General features: G+C 37.5%; 1 protein-coding gene across 1 annotated transcript in view; it reads left to right on the top strand.

Annotated features, from left to right (window-relative positions):
* Positions 1-16835, top strand: part of TTBK2 (tau tubulin kinase 2) — a 218316-nt gene that overhangs the window by 135122 nt on the left and 66359 nt on the right. Inside the window, exons 7-9 of the mRNA XM_043983478.1 lie at positions 3634-3699; positions 6088-6180; positions 6885-7010. Of these exons, the coding sequence (XP_043839413.1) occupies positions 3634-3699; positions 6088-6180; positions 6885-7010 (285 nt within the window). The remainder of the gene's footprint in view (positions 1-3633; positions 3700-6087; positions 6181-6884; positions 7011-16835) is intronic.

The following is a 16835-nucleotide window of genomic DNA, read 5'->3' as shown; positions in this document are numbered from 1 at the left end:
GCCCTGCAAAAAAAGGAAGGGGCGGGGAGAAACACTATGAAAGTTTTTGACCCCTCTCTCCAGGATCATGTCCTTATCACCAATCAAAGTGGCTCCATGAGTACTAAGTAGTTGAGATACATCATAGGTCTTTGGTGCATAAATAGCCTTCAGGGCATGCACCATGAAAGTATTTTAGATTGTTAACTGATTTTTATCTGTCTTCTTACTGAGCCAAGAATCCTACATCTCTCTAAGCATCACTTGTGCTTCACTTTTATTTATTTTATTTTTGTTTGTTTGTTTTTGGTGAGGCAGTTGGGTTTAAGTGACTTGCCCAGGGTCACACAGCTAGTAAGTGTTAAGTTTCTGAGGCTGGATTTGAACTCAGGTCCTTCTGACTCCAGGGCCAGTGCTCTATCCTCTGCACCACCTAGCTGCCCCCTTGCACTTCACTTTTGATGGAATTGAATGCTGCTTTCTTAGAAATGGACAAACTATCCTGTTGGTAAACTCTGTGAAGTTCTTGGTTTTTGGCTAGCAGCTTCTGAATTTCCCTGTCATTTTCATCAAACTGATCTTGATGTTTGCAGGTATTCTGGCCCAGATGAGTAAATGCAGTGCTTTACATCAAATTTCTGAAAGCTGCCTACTCCTTTTCTGCTCCACTGTTGCCAACCATGTGTTGGCTCAGCTTTCCCTCCAAGTTAGCAACAAACTGTTTATGCATGGAGAAGCACCCTATTGTATTGACATTAATTCTTCTGGTGGCCATCTTGTCTTTCCGCTGCTGATTTTGTTGAGTGCAAATGTTTAGCTTAGAGAGGATAAGACTATGATTAGTCCAGCACTCTGCACCATACGTTGCCTTTGTCATTCTCACATGCTGTCTGTTTCTTGTCTGTCTCTTCTTCTTATCATGACATAGTCTATTAAATGTCAGTGTTTGCTGGGAGGGTGTAAGCGTAAAGTTTTATTGCATTTAGGTTCACAGAAAAGAGTGTTGGTGATGGAAGGTCTTCAATAGTAAATGACCATTGTTGTTCCTGTTTCTGACTCCATTCCTCCCAAGGATTCCTTGCCATGTCTGATAGTCTATACCTACTCTGGTGTTAAAATCATGGAATTACAAGCTTGTCCTCTTTTGGTACATTGATGATGAAGGTTTCTGAGTCTTCATCAAAATTTTCTTTGACCTCATCATGATTCATTGTGGTAGGAACATACACACTAATGATAGTGCTGTGGCACTTTCTTGCAAGTGTCAATCACAGTCATGATTCTTTCTCTTTTTGGAAGGCATAAACGATTGACTAGATTAGTTTTAATTGCAAAACCTATCCCAGTTTCACACTGCTTCCCATTACTGCTACCACTCCAGAAAAACATGTTTCCAGCTCCAATATCAGTCATCTGGCCTTTATTAGCAGCCTTGTTTCACTCAGGACTGCTATTTGGATGTGATATCTGCTGGGTTCTCTCACAACAAGAGGTGTTCATCTTTCAGGTCCACTGGATTTCATGTTGTCTATAAGCATGCACACATTCTATGTACTAAAAGTGAGTGGAATCATCTTTGCAAAAGTTTATTTTACTTTTTTTTTTTTGTTTCTACTGCAAGGGAGAATCACCACTTGTGGCAGTAAGCAGGCCAGGGTTAAGTTATGTGTGTGATGACTACAGAGAAGCATGGAAAGATTTATATGAACTGAGGCAGAGTAAAGTAAGCAGAACCACAAAAACAATATACACAGTAATAATGAAAAAGAAAAGAACAATAACACATTATAAAATCAAAAGTAAAGTAATTATAAAGACCAAGTAGGACTTGAATGAAGAGATATGGAAGATACCCCCAAACTACCCCTTTCCTGGAGGTGGAACGTCCATAGGTGTTACATTGGAAAAGGCTGAAAATATGTGCAATGTGTATCAATCAGTTGTGCTTTTTTCCTTCCTCTATAAAAAAAAAAAATAGCCATTTGAGATGACAAATTCGCTCTGGGAACAAAAGAGGATTGGATTCAAAGGATATTGTGATGATATAAAAAAAACAAAATATAAATAAAAACATTAAAATATAAAATTAAACTTCCTGTGGTTTTTTTTTTTGGAGGGGGGGGATATACACAGCTTTGGAGCCATATAGCTACCTCTAGACCCCAGATTCCTTGACTATAAAAGGCAGTATTGGGCTTTTTCACCTTTCAAACCAAGGATTATGATTGAATTGAGCAGCCTCTCTACTATATTCTTGCCCATCTCTACTATATTCTTACTAGAAGAAGTATCCAGGAGGGTAGCATTAGTTAGTTCAAATTGCTTATTGAAGTGGTGTGGGGTTAATCTTCAAGTCCCCCTCCAAACTTAAGTTGAATGTCCTTGTGCTAACTTTAAGGTCAGTAAGAGGGGTAGACTATTTTCTCTCTTTGTACTAGACAGCTAAGTAAATATGTACAAATACCATAGATTCCATTACTACAAAACAATGGAATATATCTATACAAAAAGACACAAAAGACAGTCTTCACACTTTAAGGTATGGCATACAGAAGAACACATAGTGGTCCCACCACACAAGCCTTATGTTGTTTTAAATAATGGAATACAAGCCTCTGAAGAATTAAAATTATGGTTTCCTAATGGGCAGTGGAGAGACAGATTGTCATAAGTTTTATGAAAAGAACAAAGGTGGGGGGCAGCTAGGTGGCGCAGTGGATAAAGCCCCAACCCTGGATTCAGGAGGACCTGAGTTCAAATGTGGCCTCAAACACTTGATACTTACTAGTTGTGTGACCCTGGGCAAGTCATTTAATCCTCTTTGCTCTGCAAAAAAACCCCAAACAAACAAAAACAAACAAGCAAAAGAACAAAGGTGCCTGAGTTTGCTCATAGCCTGAATTTCTGTTTCCCCATTTAACCTTCCTATGCCAATCACTAGCCTCTATAACCAGGGTTTCTTAACATTTTTTTTTTTGTGAGACATGAACCTCTTTGTCAGGTAGGTGAAGCCTGTGGGGCCCTTCTCAGAATTTTTATGAAAAAATCATAATTGAAGAAAATGCTAAATTTCATTTAAAGTTAGTGAAAATAAAGATAAAGTTTTCCCCCATCCAAGTTCATGGCCCCCTTTTTGGCCAATGAATCCAGGTAAAGAGCCTCTACTCTAAAGTGTGGTCAGTGAATAGGTGAACATTCATTGAGCACTTTTTGTTTAGTGCTTCATATATTGGGGTGCTGATGACTGAGATGAGCCTGTAGACTATTGCCCAGAATTAAACTAGGCCCCCAGTATACCACCTTAACTCCACTGCAAAATGAAGTTTTTGTGTTTGTCTGTCTGACTGAGACAGTCACCAATGCTATTGAAGATAGAGAAGGGATGAATGGAATAAAGGATAATGTAGAACTGAGGCGATACCTTGGATGCATCATTTTGGCTCTAGTCTTATCCTTGGTTATAAATGAAGCCAAGTTATGATCACCTGTACCATAGTCTGCAGTATAGAATATTCTTCCATGAACATTAAGACATTTAATAAGTGACTTCTTAAGATCATGCCTTACATTTTCAGTGCATTAGCTCCACAGTGACACCAGAATCAAAACTTCACAACTTGCAACTCCTCTATTCTTTTGTTGTTTATGTTCCAGCCTCGAGCTGTGGCAGGATTTCGAGGAACAGTCCGGTATGCATCAATCAATGCTCATCGAAACAGAGTAAGTATCTGAATTTCAAGCATATCAGTCCGATCATTCTTGATAATGCTGTAAAATATTGCCTGCTTTGCCTCATGTGTATATAAGTTTCTTTGATCCCAATTCCCATGCCTCTTTTTCTGGAAAGTACTTGAGTCAGGGCAGATCTTTGTAGCTTTTGAATTAATTGAATAATTTGTCCTAATTTAGTGGTTGTTTTGGTGGTATTGATTGCAGAGGAGTTGGTAATTATAATTTTTGGTGATGTATATGCTAGGATATTGGATATATGCAGCTTCACAATCTAGTGGTAGAAATGAAATTGATTGACCAATTAAAAAGTAACAGCTAAAGATTAGCTAAATATGTTTTCGTAATATAGCTTATTGCCTTCCTTTGCATGCATGATTTATACCTATATTTATACACCTCATTCTAACTTCTGATTTCATCTGGCTAGGGAGCTCCCAGAAGAGAATCCTACCAAAACTGATCTATGTGATTGTTCTGCAATTTATAGTCTTAACAGAATCGCCAAGGCCACTATAAAAGATGCCTGTAGGCACTGAAACTTACTCAGAAAAGAGACGAACTCAGATCTTCTGACTCTGAAGTTCATACTCTATTCCATGCTACCTCTAATCCTTACACATCAATTTTATGGCATTGTGAGGAAAATACAATATTAATGGTCTCTGTCAAAAAGTTACTTGTGAGTCCCTAAAATGGTTGATGCCTAATGGAAAATGAATATCAATATTTTATCCTTTATATGAGTATAATTTGCAAGCCTCCAAATCATTCCTTTTCCCTCCACATCCATAAAATGCTGTGAATATGCAATTTACTTCTTGGATTTCATTACATTAAATCATTCCTCTCCTTGTGTATATGTGGGGATTTTTTAGCCTTTCATTTTTACTCTTTTCATCTATAAGTTTTCTTTATCTAAAGTTTGAATTATAACTTAGGAAAGGAAAGTACCTCATGGGATCCCTGGCCTTACACCTTTTTTTGATTAGAATAGGATGATGGAGCCGAGAAACATATTAACAACTGGTTTGTTGAAGTACCCTTTTATTGAACCCCTGATCCCATTTTTTTCTGATATGTAAAGCCCCAGACTGGATAAGGTACATTAAATGAGAATCTCAACAGTGCTAAGTCTGTATAGTTTGGAATATTATGTTGTGCTTTTATAGATTATTCTCTGAATAATATACTTCTGCTCTGTAGTTGTGTTTGTTTGTTTGTTTGTTTTTTGAGGGGCAATGAGGGTTAAGTGACTTGCCCAGGGTCTCAGGCTGGATTTCAACTCAGGTCCTCCTGAATCCAGGGCCAGTGCTTTATCCCCTGCGCCACCTAGCTGCCCCCTGAATAATATACTTCTACATGATACTAATTTAAGTAACATGAAATCATCAAAATAGTATTTATTATACACTTATTATGTATGTGGTATTGTATTATTCACTGTAACTAATTCAGTTTGTATACCAGTGTGAGCATTACCTCTTTTTCTTGTTTTCAGGCAGTTGTTTTGCCTTCTTTAGGAAATGTTTTTTATCCTCAGGATATGTTTTTGTTAATTATTTGAAATGTTAGTTTTTCTCAGCTTGCCCAGAATGATGTTGATATTGTAATCTTTAAAATGAGGTATTCTTTTTAGAATAAAGATAGAATTTTTCTGGATCTATAAATAGCCACATTATGATTTTGAAGATGGATGACAGTAAGCTCTCAGAAGCATCTATTTATTTTAATAAAATAACCATTTTATTAAAGAGGTAAAGAGTCCTTCTAAAAGCCTTTAGCCACAAGCAGTTGTAACTCTACTAGTGAAATGGAGGGTGGTTCACCAAGACTGAGGATTTGCTTCTGCCTCAAAGTGTGGATATTTTTCTAAACTTGGAAACTGTTCCTGATAATACTTAGGGATTTGTTTTTGCCCAATTTTGTGAGGAATTTAATTGTAGTTTTTAGGCAGTCTGAGAGGAAGCTGGCATCATGAATAGAAGGCTGACTCCAGTCAGGTTCAACTTCTGCCTCTGACACATACTAGCTATTTGACTATGAGCAAGTCAGCAAGCCTTTTTCGAGTACCTAATGCATGTAGGCATTCTACTAAGCACTGGAGATACAAAGAAAGGCAAATATATTTTCTGCCTTCAAGAAGCTTACAGTCTAGTTATAGGTGAGTTGCTGATCTGCATAAGAGGAAAGAGTCGGCAAACTAGGGAATGCCTATAATAATAAAATCATATATCGCCCCCCCCCCCTCTCACCACCACCCAAAAAAAAAAAGCTGTAGTGGCATTCAACAGATACCTTAGTTTCTCAGATTGTTCAGTCTAGTCATAAATATTAGCAGTAACTCAATGTGACCAAATCCTACTTTGTTTTATTTAGGAAATGGGAAGACATGATGATCTTTGGTCTTTGTTCTACATGTTGGTAGAGTTCGTAGTTGGACAACTGCCTTGGAGAAAAATAAAAGACAAGGTGAATTTAGACATTATGTTGATTGTTGGGTGGAAAGAGAGGTAATTTTTCTCCCAGGTAAGCATCTTTCTGAAAAATAGACTCAATTCATTAAAAGCTGGGGAGAGTTTCACTATTTTCCAATATCATCCCTCTAAGATGAGTTGATATTGGGGTTCATATGATGATTTTTAAAATGAGTGTATGTAGAACAAATATCGCTTCATATGCAACTAATTCATCTGAGTTGATTTCTAGCTTTCCCTTTGAACCATTAGCTCTTATATTTGCTGTCCTCCTTTGTTGTTTGATTTCTAAACAGCTCATTTGCCTTATTCGATTATGATATTGTTTGAAATGAGAGCCATGAAAGCATAGAAACTTCTTTCTATGTTGATAGGGGAAATTAGTCCAGATTTAAGGTGATTTCTACTCTTTCTTCTTGAAAGCTATTAATTCACCTGGTGCAGAACTATTGTAGTGGTGCAGGCAGCATTATTGTGTCTACAAGGCATGCAAAAGAATTTGACCTTTTGGTTCTGCATTGTAATTTTTTTTAAAGCAGAGTATGTTAATGTGATAAAGATCCCTAGTCTTACCTTGCCTTTAATTATCTATGTACGGTCTTAATCCATAGTATATACCCTTGAGAATATCAGAGAGGCTCTGAGTGTGTAATTGATTAGAGAAATTGACTTTGGTTTCTTCTTTCATCATTTCCCTAGGAGCAAGTGGGTTCTATTAAGGAGAGATATGACCACAGACTTATGTTGAAACATCTCCCTACAGAATTCAGCATCTTTCTGGACCATATCTCCTCTTTAGATTATTTTACCAAACCAGATTACCAGGTAAGCATTCATTTTCCTTGTTCGTGGACTTTCTTTGTTCTCTCTATTTTAACCTCAGTATCTAGGCATTGTAACTTTGATGGTATTCATTGTTGGTCATGGTGTCACATAAATCTAATTTTAGTGCCTTTTGAGGAATATATTTAGCTGTCTAATTTAATAGTAATGGGGAGGGGGGAATCTTCCCTTACTGAAATGGTTCATCACACTTCTGTGTTTTTAATTTATTATGATACAGGTTGTTTTGTGCATGTTGTGCTAGATGAGTGATATAGAACTGCTGACAGTATGCATAAGTGCAAATTATTTGGTTCATTTGTTCAGTTGAGGGCACTGTCCAGCTGTGTTATGTAAGTGGCAAGGACCTGAGAGCTGCATATTGTTTATACATATGTTGTGGGATAGTCAGGGAAGATTATTGGCTCCATTCTGTCTGTGGCTAGTGTGCTTCAGTTGCTTAAAGGATGGAGTTAATGGGGTCAGGAGTTCACTTCCTATAAAGGCTTGGACTGTGTTTGGCCACAGATTGGACCCCTAACCAGCTGTCTTGTGGATGAATTCTGTTGATAAGAGGGAGAAACAGGTAAATGTGAATAGTTTAGTGCAAATCTGTTACCAGTGTTTTGTTCAAGGCATGTATTCTACCATAAATAGTATGGTAGTATTTATTCATATGCAAGGAACAGGACAGAAACTGAAGTGAGTAATACGGATTTGCTCACATTGTTAATTAGAATGTACCCTTGAGGCCTGATTAAAGTAAAAAATGTCATTACCTTTGTCTAGTCAAAAGCCTGATAATAATATTTTGCTCCCATAGTAATGTTAATCTAGTTGTACACTATAATTGCTTTTCTTGGTATTTGTATGGCTGGAAAATTGCAGTTTCTGGAGGAAATGCACACAATTTGTGGAGCCAGATGACAGTTACAAATGTGTGGCCTTGAAGGCTCTAAGTCTGTGATTTTCTGTTTCTATATATATATCTTTGGTTGTTGAATAGTTGTATTGTAGGGGGGAAATGAGGTTTCTAACTGATCTGTGACCTATCTTAAAAGAGGAAAACAGGTTAATAATCAGACAACAGGCATCTAGTAAGTTCTTACTGTGATGCCTAGAACTTTACTAAGGGTTGGTGATATAAAGAAAAGGGAAAAAACACCTTGACCTTGAGGAGCATGCATTCTAATGGGGGAGACACAGGTAAATACTCAGCTACATACATGGGAAAGACTTCTAGCATTCAGGTCAGGACTCAAGCTGAGTCTTTTGTTGTTGTTGTTGTTGTTGTTGTTCTTTTGTTTGTTTGTTTTTTGTGGGGCAATGAGGGTTAAGTGACTTGTCCAGGGTCATACAGCTAGTAAGCATCAAGAGTCTGAGGTCAGATTTGAACTCAGGTCCTCCTGAATCCAGGGCCAGTGCTTTATCCACTGTGCCGCCTAGCTGCCATCGAGCTGAGTCTTGAAGGAAGCTCAGAAAACCAAAAGGTGGAAGGGGTGATGGAGCAGAGTATTGGAGACATGTGGGACAGCCAAAGCAGACACAGAAATGGAAAATGGAGCAGCATCTTTGAGGATCATTGGGTGCATGGAGGGGATCAATGTGTACTAGAAATGTAGGACGTGGCCACGTTGTGAAAAGATTAGAGGTAACAGGGAATCACTAGTGCTCACTGAACAGGAAAGTGACAGGGTCACACCTATGCTTAGTAAAATCATTTTTATAGATGCGTGAAGGATGGATTGGAGTGGGTGAAAGAGGTGAGACAGAAAGGCTAAGTATTACACTATTCAGTAATAGTTCAGGAAAGAGATGATGAGGACCTGAACTACAGTGCTGGCTGTGAAAGTTGATATGTATGTGAGAGGTATGGTGAAGGTAGAGATGACGATATTTGACAACCATTTGGATATGTGGGGCAAGTGAAAGTGAGGAGTCAAGAATAATACTCAAGGTACAGGCCTAGATTATTAGAAGGATGTTGATGTCCTTCATGGCAATAGGAAAGTTCAGAGAAAGAGTATTTGGGGAGAAAATAATGAATTCTTTTGGGGACGTGTTGAGTTTTAGATGCTTATAGGACAGATGTCCAAGAGATAGTTGATGATATTTGCTCAGGAGGGAGGGAGGCAAGGGAATAAATAAACATTTATTAAGCATCCACTATAATCCATGCACTGTACTAAGCACTTTACCAATATTTCATTTTATCCTCCTAACTACTCTAAGAGGTAAGCTCTATTATTATCCTTGATTTATAGATGAGGAAATTGAAGAATCACATAGATCATAAATGTCTGAGGCTAGATTTGAACTCAAGTCTTCCTAACTCCAGACCTACCACTATGTCCGCTGTATGACCCAGCTCCCTGCATGTGTAGATCTGGAATCATCAGCATAGAGATGATAATTGACTCCATGGGAGCCAAAAGAGATCACCAAGGGAGAAAGTATAGTATACTTTGCTTCTTGAAAAATAAGCAGCAGTCCTAGGACCAAATCATGAGGGACACCCACGGCCCATGGTGTGATGTGGATGAAGAAGCAGCAAAAGAAGACTGAGAAGGGTTGTCTGGATATATAGGATCATGAGAGAACCATGTCACAAAAACCTAGAAAGGAAAGAATATCCAGGAGGAAAAGGCAGCCATTGCTGCTGAATGCTGCAGAGGGGAAAGGAAAGGTGAGGATTGGGAAAAAGGCCATTAGCTTCTGCAATCTAGACATCATCAGTACCTTTGGAGAGGGCTGTTTCATTTGAATAGAAGTCAAAAGCCAGGTTGCAGAGGATTTAGAAGAAAGTAAGAGGTCATGTTTCAGTTAAATCAAGGTCAAGGGAATATTGTTTGCAAAGTTTGAGAATGTTTAACAGTTTTCTTAGATGATTATGAATACAGTGAAGGTTCTAAAAGAAGAATGTAGAGGCTAATATAAAAATATAAGGCTTTTGGGGGCAGCTAGGTGGTGCAGTGGATAGAGCACCGGCCCTGGGGTCAGGAGGACCTGAGTTCAAATCCAGCCTCAGACACTTGACATTTACTAGCTGTGTGACCCTGGGCAAGTCACTTAACCCCAATTGCTTCACCAAAAATACCCCAAAACAAAACAAAACAAAAACACACAGATGGGGGGCATCTAGGTGGTGCAGTGGATAAAGCACCGGCCTTGGATCAGGAGTCCCTGGGTTCAAATCCAGCCTCAGGCACTTGACACTTGCTAGCTGTGTAACCCCGGGCAAGTCATTTAACCCTCATTGCCCCCCCAAAAAAAAGATTGCATGGATGACTGAAGTTTCACCTCATAACTTGCAAATTGGCAAAGATGACAAAAGATGGGAATAGTCAATAATACAAGAGTCATGGGAAGAGAGGTACTCTGGTGCATTGTTAGTGGAGCTACGAATCAGAACAACCATTTTGGAAAGCAATTTGGAATTCTGCAAATAAATTAACTAAAATGACTATATCCTTTGACCCAGAGATTCTGGAATCATTGATAAGAAGAAAGTCCCCATATATACCAAAATATTTATAGCAGCGTTATTTGTGGTAGCAAAGAATTGGAAACAAGGGGCAGCTAGGTGGTGCAGTGGATAGAGCACCAGCCCTGGAGTCAGGAGTACCTGAGTTCAAATCTGGCCTCAGAAACTTAACACTTACTAGCTGTGTGACCCTGGGCAAGTCACTTAACCCCAATTGCCTTGCTAAAAAGAAAAAAAAAAGAATTGAAAACAAACTAGATGCCCATTGATCGGGGAATGTTAAACAAATTGTGAAAATAATGTTATCTTACTGTGCTGTAAGAAATGATAGATGTGATAAATACAGAGACGCATGGAATGATTTACACAACCTAATACAGAATAGACTAAACAGAGCCAAGTCAATAATAAATACACAGTGACTATAACAATGTAGTGAATGGAAAATACAACCACAAGACAATCAAAAGTGAATATGGGGGGCAGCTAGGTGGCACAGTGGATAAAGCACCATCCCTGGATTCAGGAGGACCTGAGTTCAAATCCAGCCTGAGACACTTGATACTTGCTAGCTGTGTGACTCTGGGCAAGTCACTTAACCCTCATTGCCCTGCCAAAAAAAGAGAGAGAGAGAGAGAGAGAGAGAGAGAGAGAGAGAGAGAGAGAGAGAGAGAGAGAGAGAGAGAGAGAGAGAGAATATGGCCAAATTGCAAAGAACAAGTATAGCTTGAAAGAATAAGGAAGACAAACCCACCTGACTCCTTTACAGAGGTAGGATGTCCATGGTTGTGGTACATTTCATATATTTTCAAAGTTTTAAAATTTATATTGATTGGCTTTGCTGATTTGTCTCTTCTTCCTCATTTTCTTTTTCTCCATTTAAAAGATGTTGTTATATGGGATTGTTTTCTGTGATGGAGGAAGTGAAGACACTGGAAGAAACTGCAGTGATTAAAAAAAACAAAAGATATCAATAAAATTTATTCTTAAAGAGAATGCATAAATATCAATACTTTTAAAAATTGCAACCAGAAACCAAATTAAAAATTCCGAAATCAAAAAAGGAATTAACAAAATTAATTTAAAAAATAAATAATAAAATAAGAGGACTATTTTTTTTTTAAATGAGAGAGTAGGACTTCTGGCCAAGATGGCTGCCTAACAGAGATAAATTGCCCAGATCCCATATACCTACTCCAGGAAAAAAAAATCTAAAAATCACAGTAAATGAAATGACTAAGAAATAGAATAAAAACTATAGTAATTTACTTCATCTACCCCAGAATGGCATAAAACATTAGCCAGAATTCCACAGGCATTAGAAAAGGGGCTTCTGAGAAAAGCCAGTATTAGCTGAGGTAAACAAGCTAGAATCTTTCCAGTGTGACCAGAGAGGTGGGGAAACACTTGTAGCCTGCAAGTCTCTGTATCTTAAGCCTGTAAGAATGGAGGGCTGTCCTTGAAATCCTGGGAGAGAAGGCCCACAGTATGGACTGGTACCAGTGCTGGTACCTCAGCATTTAGACTGGGACACACCAGGTCCAGGGGCTCTAGGATCCCTGGTACTCTGTCCTAATACCACCATAGAGGGCCCTGAAGATCCAGCCCTCTAAACTTTCAAGATCTGGTGGGTAGAGGGAGAGATGGGAAAGAGGGAGAGGGTTCCTAATCCTGGGAAGTGGAGGTCAGCACAGGAATCCAAGAGACCTATGTTGAGAGAAAATGGAACCATCCACCTCATAGCAGGGAGCAAGGCCTGGCCCTGTCACAAAGCCCTAAGTCAAGAAATGAAGCTGGCAAGATCAATAAAACAAAGTAGAGACCATTCTAAAGAATTAAAATAGACTCAGAGATCCCCCAAATCCAATCCAAAAAGAGAAAGTAATTTCATAACAATTACAAATAAAGACTCAGAGGAAAAAGTGGATTTTTCCACAAAGTCTATATGATTATCTAGAAGAAATGAAGCAAGTGATTTAAAAAAAAAAGGGAAAAGGAAAAAGAAGCTCGGAGAGAAAAATAATTAAGAAGAAAATAAATAGCTTAGAAGGTAAAGTGGTAAACTTTACTCAAATAATAGACTCCCTGAAAATTATAATAAACCAAACAAATCAATAAATATATGAGATATTAAGAAATATTGAAATAAAATCAAGAGATTGAAAAAACAGAAGAAAATACAAGGTATTGGCTATCAAATATAACTGCCTTAAAAATGAGGAGAAATAATTTGAGAATCTTTATGCTCTGTGAAAACCATATTTTTTTTAAATTGGATACCATATTACAAGAAATCATAAATGAAAACTACCCCCAATCTAGTAGAAGCAGAGAGCAAAGTGAAATTAGAAGAAAAATCCATTGATTGCCTCCTGAAAGAAACCAAAAAAAGAAGTCTCAGGAGAGTCAGAAACAAAATCCTAAGCTTTTCATATCAAAGAAAATGAGTCTAAAAGAAAGTGTTCCAGTACCAAAGAAACATAGTAGGATCATATAAAAACTGGCAGTTTCTATTGTAAAGAGAAATCTTGGAATAACATTCTAAAAGGCAAAATATATATAGGCTTATAACTAAAAATAACCTACTCTACAAAGCTGAAAATAATCATCGGCAGCGCGGGGGGGGGGGGGGGGGGAGGAGGGGAGGGAAGGGAGGCGAGGATAGACCTTTAATGGTATAGAGGATGTGCAAGCATCCCTAGTGATAAAACTAGATTTGGATAGGAACTCTCAAATGCAAACACTTCTATATTCTACAAGAAAAACCTAGAAAGGTGATCCTATTTGAGAAATTGGAAGGGCCTGTAGAAATACATCAAATTCAATAAGAAAAAAGGTAGGAATACATAGAGACCCGAGGAGTGGCAAAGGGGAGGATAATGCTGAGATTAATTACACACATAACAAACTTCTTTATCAGGAATAGGAGAATTAAAATGGGGTTGCCTATCAATTAGAGAATGGCTTAAAAATTATGCCATATGACTGTAATATAATATCATTGAACTACATGAAATAACAAAAGAGACAATTTCAGCATATATAAGGAAGTATGAACTGATATGAAGTGAGCAGAATAAGAAGAATAATGCATACAATGACAAGACCATTGTAAAGAAAAACAACTTTAGAAGACTAAACAATTCTGATCAAAGCAACATCTAACCTTTGCTCCAGAAGACCTATGATAAAGCATGTCATTCATTTCTTGACACAGAGGTAATGGACTTAATGTGCAGGAGACAAGCATTTTTAGACATATGGCCACTGTGTGGGTATGTTTTGGTTGGTTATACTTATTTGTTACAAGGTTCTTTATTCCCCTCCTGTTTTAATGGTGGGACAGTTTGGATGGGAGGGGAAGTAGTAGTGGTGAAGAAAAAAGAGACTAAAGGAACAAAAAAGAGGACTATTGAAAATTGTTTAAATGCACAGAGTACAAAAGACATCCCAGGGGCAGCTGGGTGGTGCAGTGGATAGAGCACTGGCCCTAGATTCAGGAGGACCTGAGTTCAAATCCAACCCCAGACACTTGACACTTACTAGCTGTGTGACCCTGGGCAAGTCACTTAACCCCCACTGCCCCACAAAAAACAACAACAAACAAACAACAACAAAAAAACCCCCAAAAGACAGCCCATAAAAGAAGTACATACAAGCAAGACAGTTTGAAAAGAACATGCTAGACTTATATACATATTTTTTTAAAAAGCAAGGGATATGCAATAGAGATTCATGTTTTCATATACAGTACTCTTGTGTTTGTATATGTTAATTCTAATTTTTTGTCATTTGGTTCATAAAAAATTAGTGGAAATATGGAGAAAACCAAATTATATCAAAAACTGAAAAAGGATATTTTATAATAATTGAAAATGAAATAATGGAAACTATCAAGAGCTATTTTGCCTAGTTATATGTCCAGAAACTGATAACTTTGACAAACTGGATGATAATCACAAAATATAAAGCTCTTCTGAACAGAATAAGAAATAGATTATTTGATAACATATCAGAAAAATAAGTAATTTATAAATGAACTCCCAAAGAGAAAAAAACAAAACCTGACCTGGAGAAGTTTCAAACCTTCAAAGAATAATTAATTCCAATATTACGTGAAGTGTTTACAAAAATAGGAAAAGAAGGAATCCTACCAAATTCCTTCTATTATACAAATTTTGTATTATTACCTAAACCAGGATCAGACAAAGCAGATTTTTAAAAACCCATTAAAAACTAATAGTATGATACTAAGATGTTAAATAAAAGGCTACAGCAATATATTAAAAAGACCAAGTTAGAATTATACCAAGAACGTAGAGTTTGGTCAATATATGAAAAAAAACACCTATCACTTTAATAAAATGTATTAATAACAAAACTCAAGGTTATCATATCCAAAACCTTATTTGAGCCTTATCTTTTAATGATATGGCAACTAAGCATTGCTGTGGATAGAGCACTGGACCTGGAATCAAAAGACTTGAGTTCAAATCAGACACTTAATAGCCAGTGTGATCCTAGGCAAGGCATTTGACCACTTGTCTGCCTCAGTTTCCTCATCTGCAAAGTGGGTATAATAATAATAACTGCAGCATTCTAGTGAGCATAAAATTAAATGTTTATGAAGTACTTTGTAAAACTTTTAAGCTGTATATAAATACTATTCATTATTATTATTGTTAGCTGTTTATCCCCCAACCTGCTACTGCTAATGTTATTCTTCCCAGTATCTCTAATTTTATTAATGGCAGTACTATCCTTTAATTGATATAGGTTTGAAATCTCTAGAGCCTCCATTTACTCCTGTGCCCTTTTTCCTTTGGCAGTCTACCTATGACCAATAGAATCCTGGTTGATTCCATATCCAGAATGTCTTCTGCCTCCTTCCCTTTTTTCCATTATCAATGCTTCCACCCTAGTTCAGATTCTTATATCCTCATTACCTCTTTCCTAGATTACTATAATGCTTCTGAATTAATATTTGTCTCCACTTTCTCCTCTGCCCAAAACCATATTAAACACTGCTGCCAGATCCATTTTCCAGCTCTGACTGTAGTACTTCCCTGTCACAAAACATTCAAAATTCATCTATTGCATACTAAATAAAATCCATTCTCCTTAGCCTGGTGTTCAAGGGGCCCCTCAATCTGGGTTCCTTCTAGTCCTATCTTTGGTCCAAACACAGCCTGTACTTTCTCACCTTTCTTATAAGACTTAAGTTCCCTGATTTCTATTGCTAGACCCTAAGCAGCCTGGGAATTAGGATGGGATAGTCATCATACATTTATTCAAAAAAGTGGACATCCATCAAAAAGTACAGTTATTTCAAGGTACCTCAGAAATGCACATTTGGATCCAAGTGATCCCATGGGGTCCACAGCCAAGAGTTGATCCATTTTTTTAATGCAGACTAGAACTGGTCTAGAGCCAAGTTAGAGCCTACAAAACTCCTGAGTGCCTCCAGAACCAGATTAAAATATAACTGAAAAATATTTAACAAAATCAAAACAAATACAGTAAAACATAGATAAGGTTAATTTGTGGTTTTCTTAGTTAATGAGGGCCTTCTGGGATATATTTCTGTTAGATTTTACACCACCACTTCTCCAGAGGACTTCATAGAAGCCTTATGAGGGACTCTCAGTCGCCAGGGCATCAGACTAGACTTCTTGAGGCAACTGCTGACAGGTTTCACATGGTTCAGAGTCTGACCAGTTGGTCAAAGAGATGAATTGGAACACAACTGAAAGAATAGTGTTAATTGGCCCCAGTGCCAAGTCCAGGGGCCTGCTATGGTTCCTTAATCCACTACCCCTTCAAGTGCCGGTTACCATAGTTTCCTTGGCATCTAAGACTGGTGAGAGTAGTTAGAGTTCTATTCCTTCTTTTACTTTTAATTCCAATATGCTTTTCTTTTCTCCTTGCTGTTGTGTCTTAGTATGCAGAGAATAAGTGCAGTGAAAAATATTTCTCTCCTATTTAATAGACATGCAAAATGGGTTTAGAAGGTAGAAAAAAGTTACCTTTCAGTATCTGCTTCTTAAATGTACCAACCAAACCAGCATGACTACTGTGCTATCTTGTTTAAATGCTTTATTGATTAATTGATTTTCTCATTATTATCTGAGAAATTCAGGCACCTAAATCCCCAACAAGACCTTGAGATCTCAAATTACAAATTGTTCCTGTTATTTCGATGATATTGCTTTGTCTTCACTTTCCTTGTAAGGATAAAGTGGGATTCCAGACAAGTGAATATGATAGAGCTATTGATTTTACTTTATACTAAAAACATGAGAAGCACTGCTAAGGGCTCTAATAACATTCATTCTCCCTGCTCT

Source organism: Dromiciops gliroides, chromosome 2, assembly GCF_019393635.1.
Source record: "Dromiciops gliroides isolate mDroGli1 chromosome 2, mDroGli1.pri, whole genome shotgun sequence".
NCBI lineage: Eukaryota > Metazoa > Chordata > Mammalia > Microbiotheria > Microbiotheriidae > Dromiciops > Dromiciops gliroides.
The sequence above is the reverse complement of the archived record's forward strand: the minus strand, read 5'-3'. Positions and strand labels throughout refer to the sequence as shown.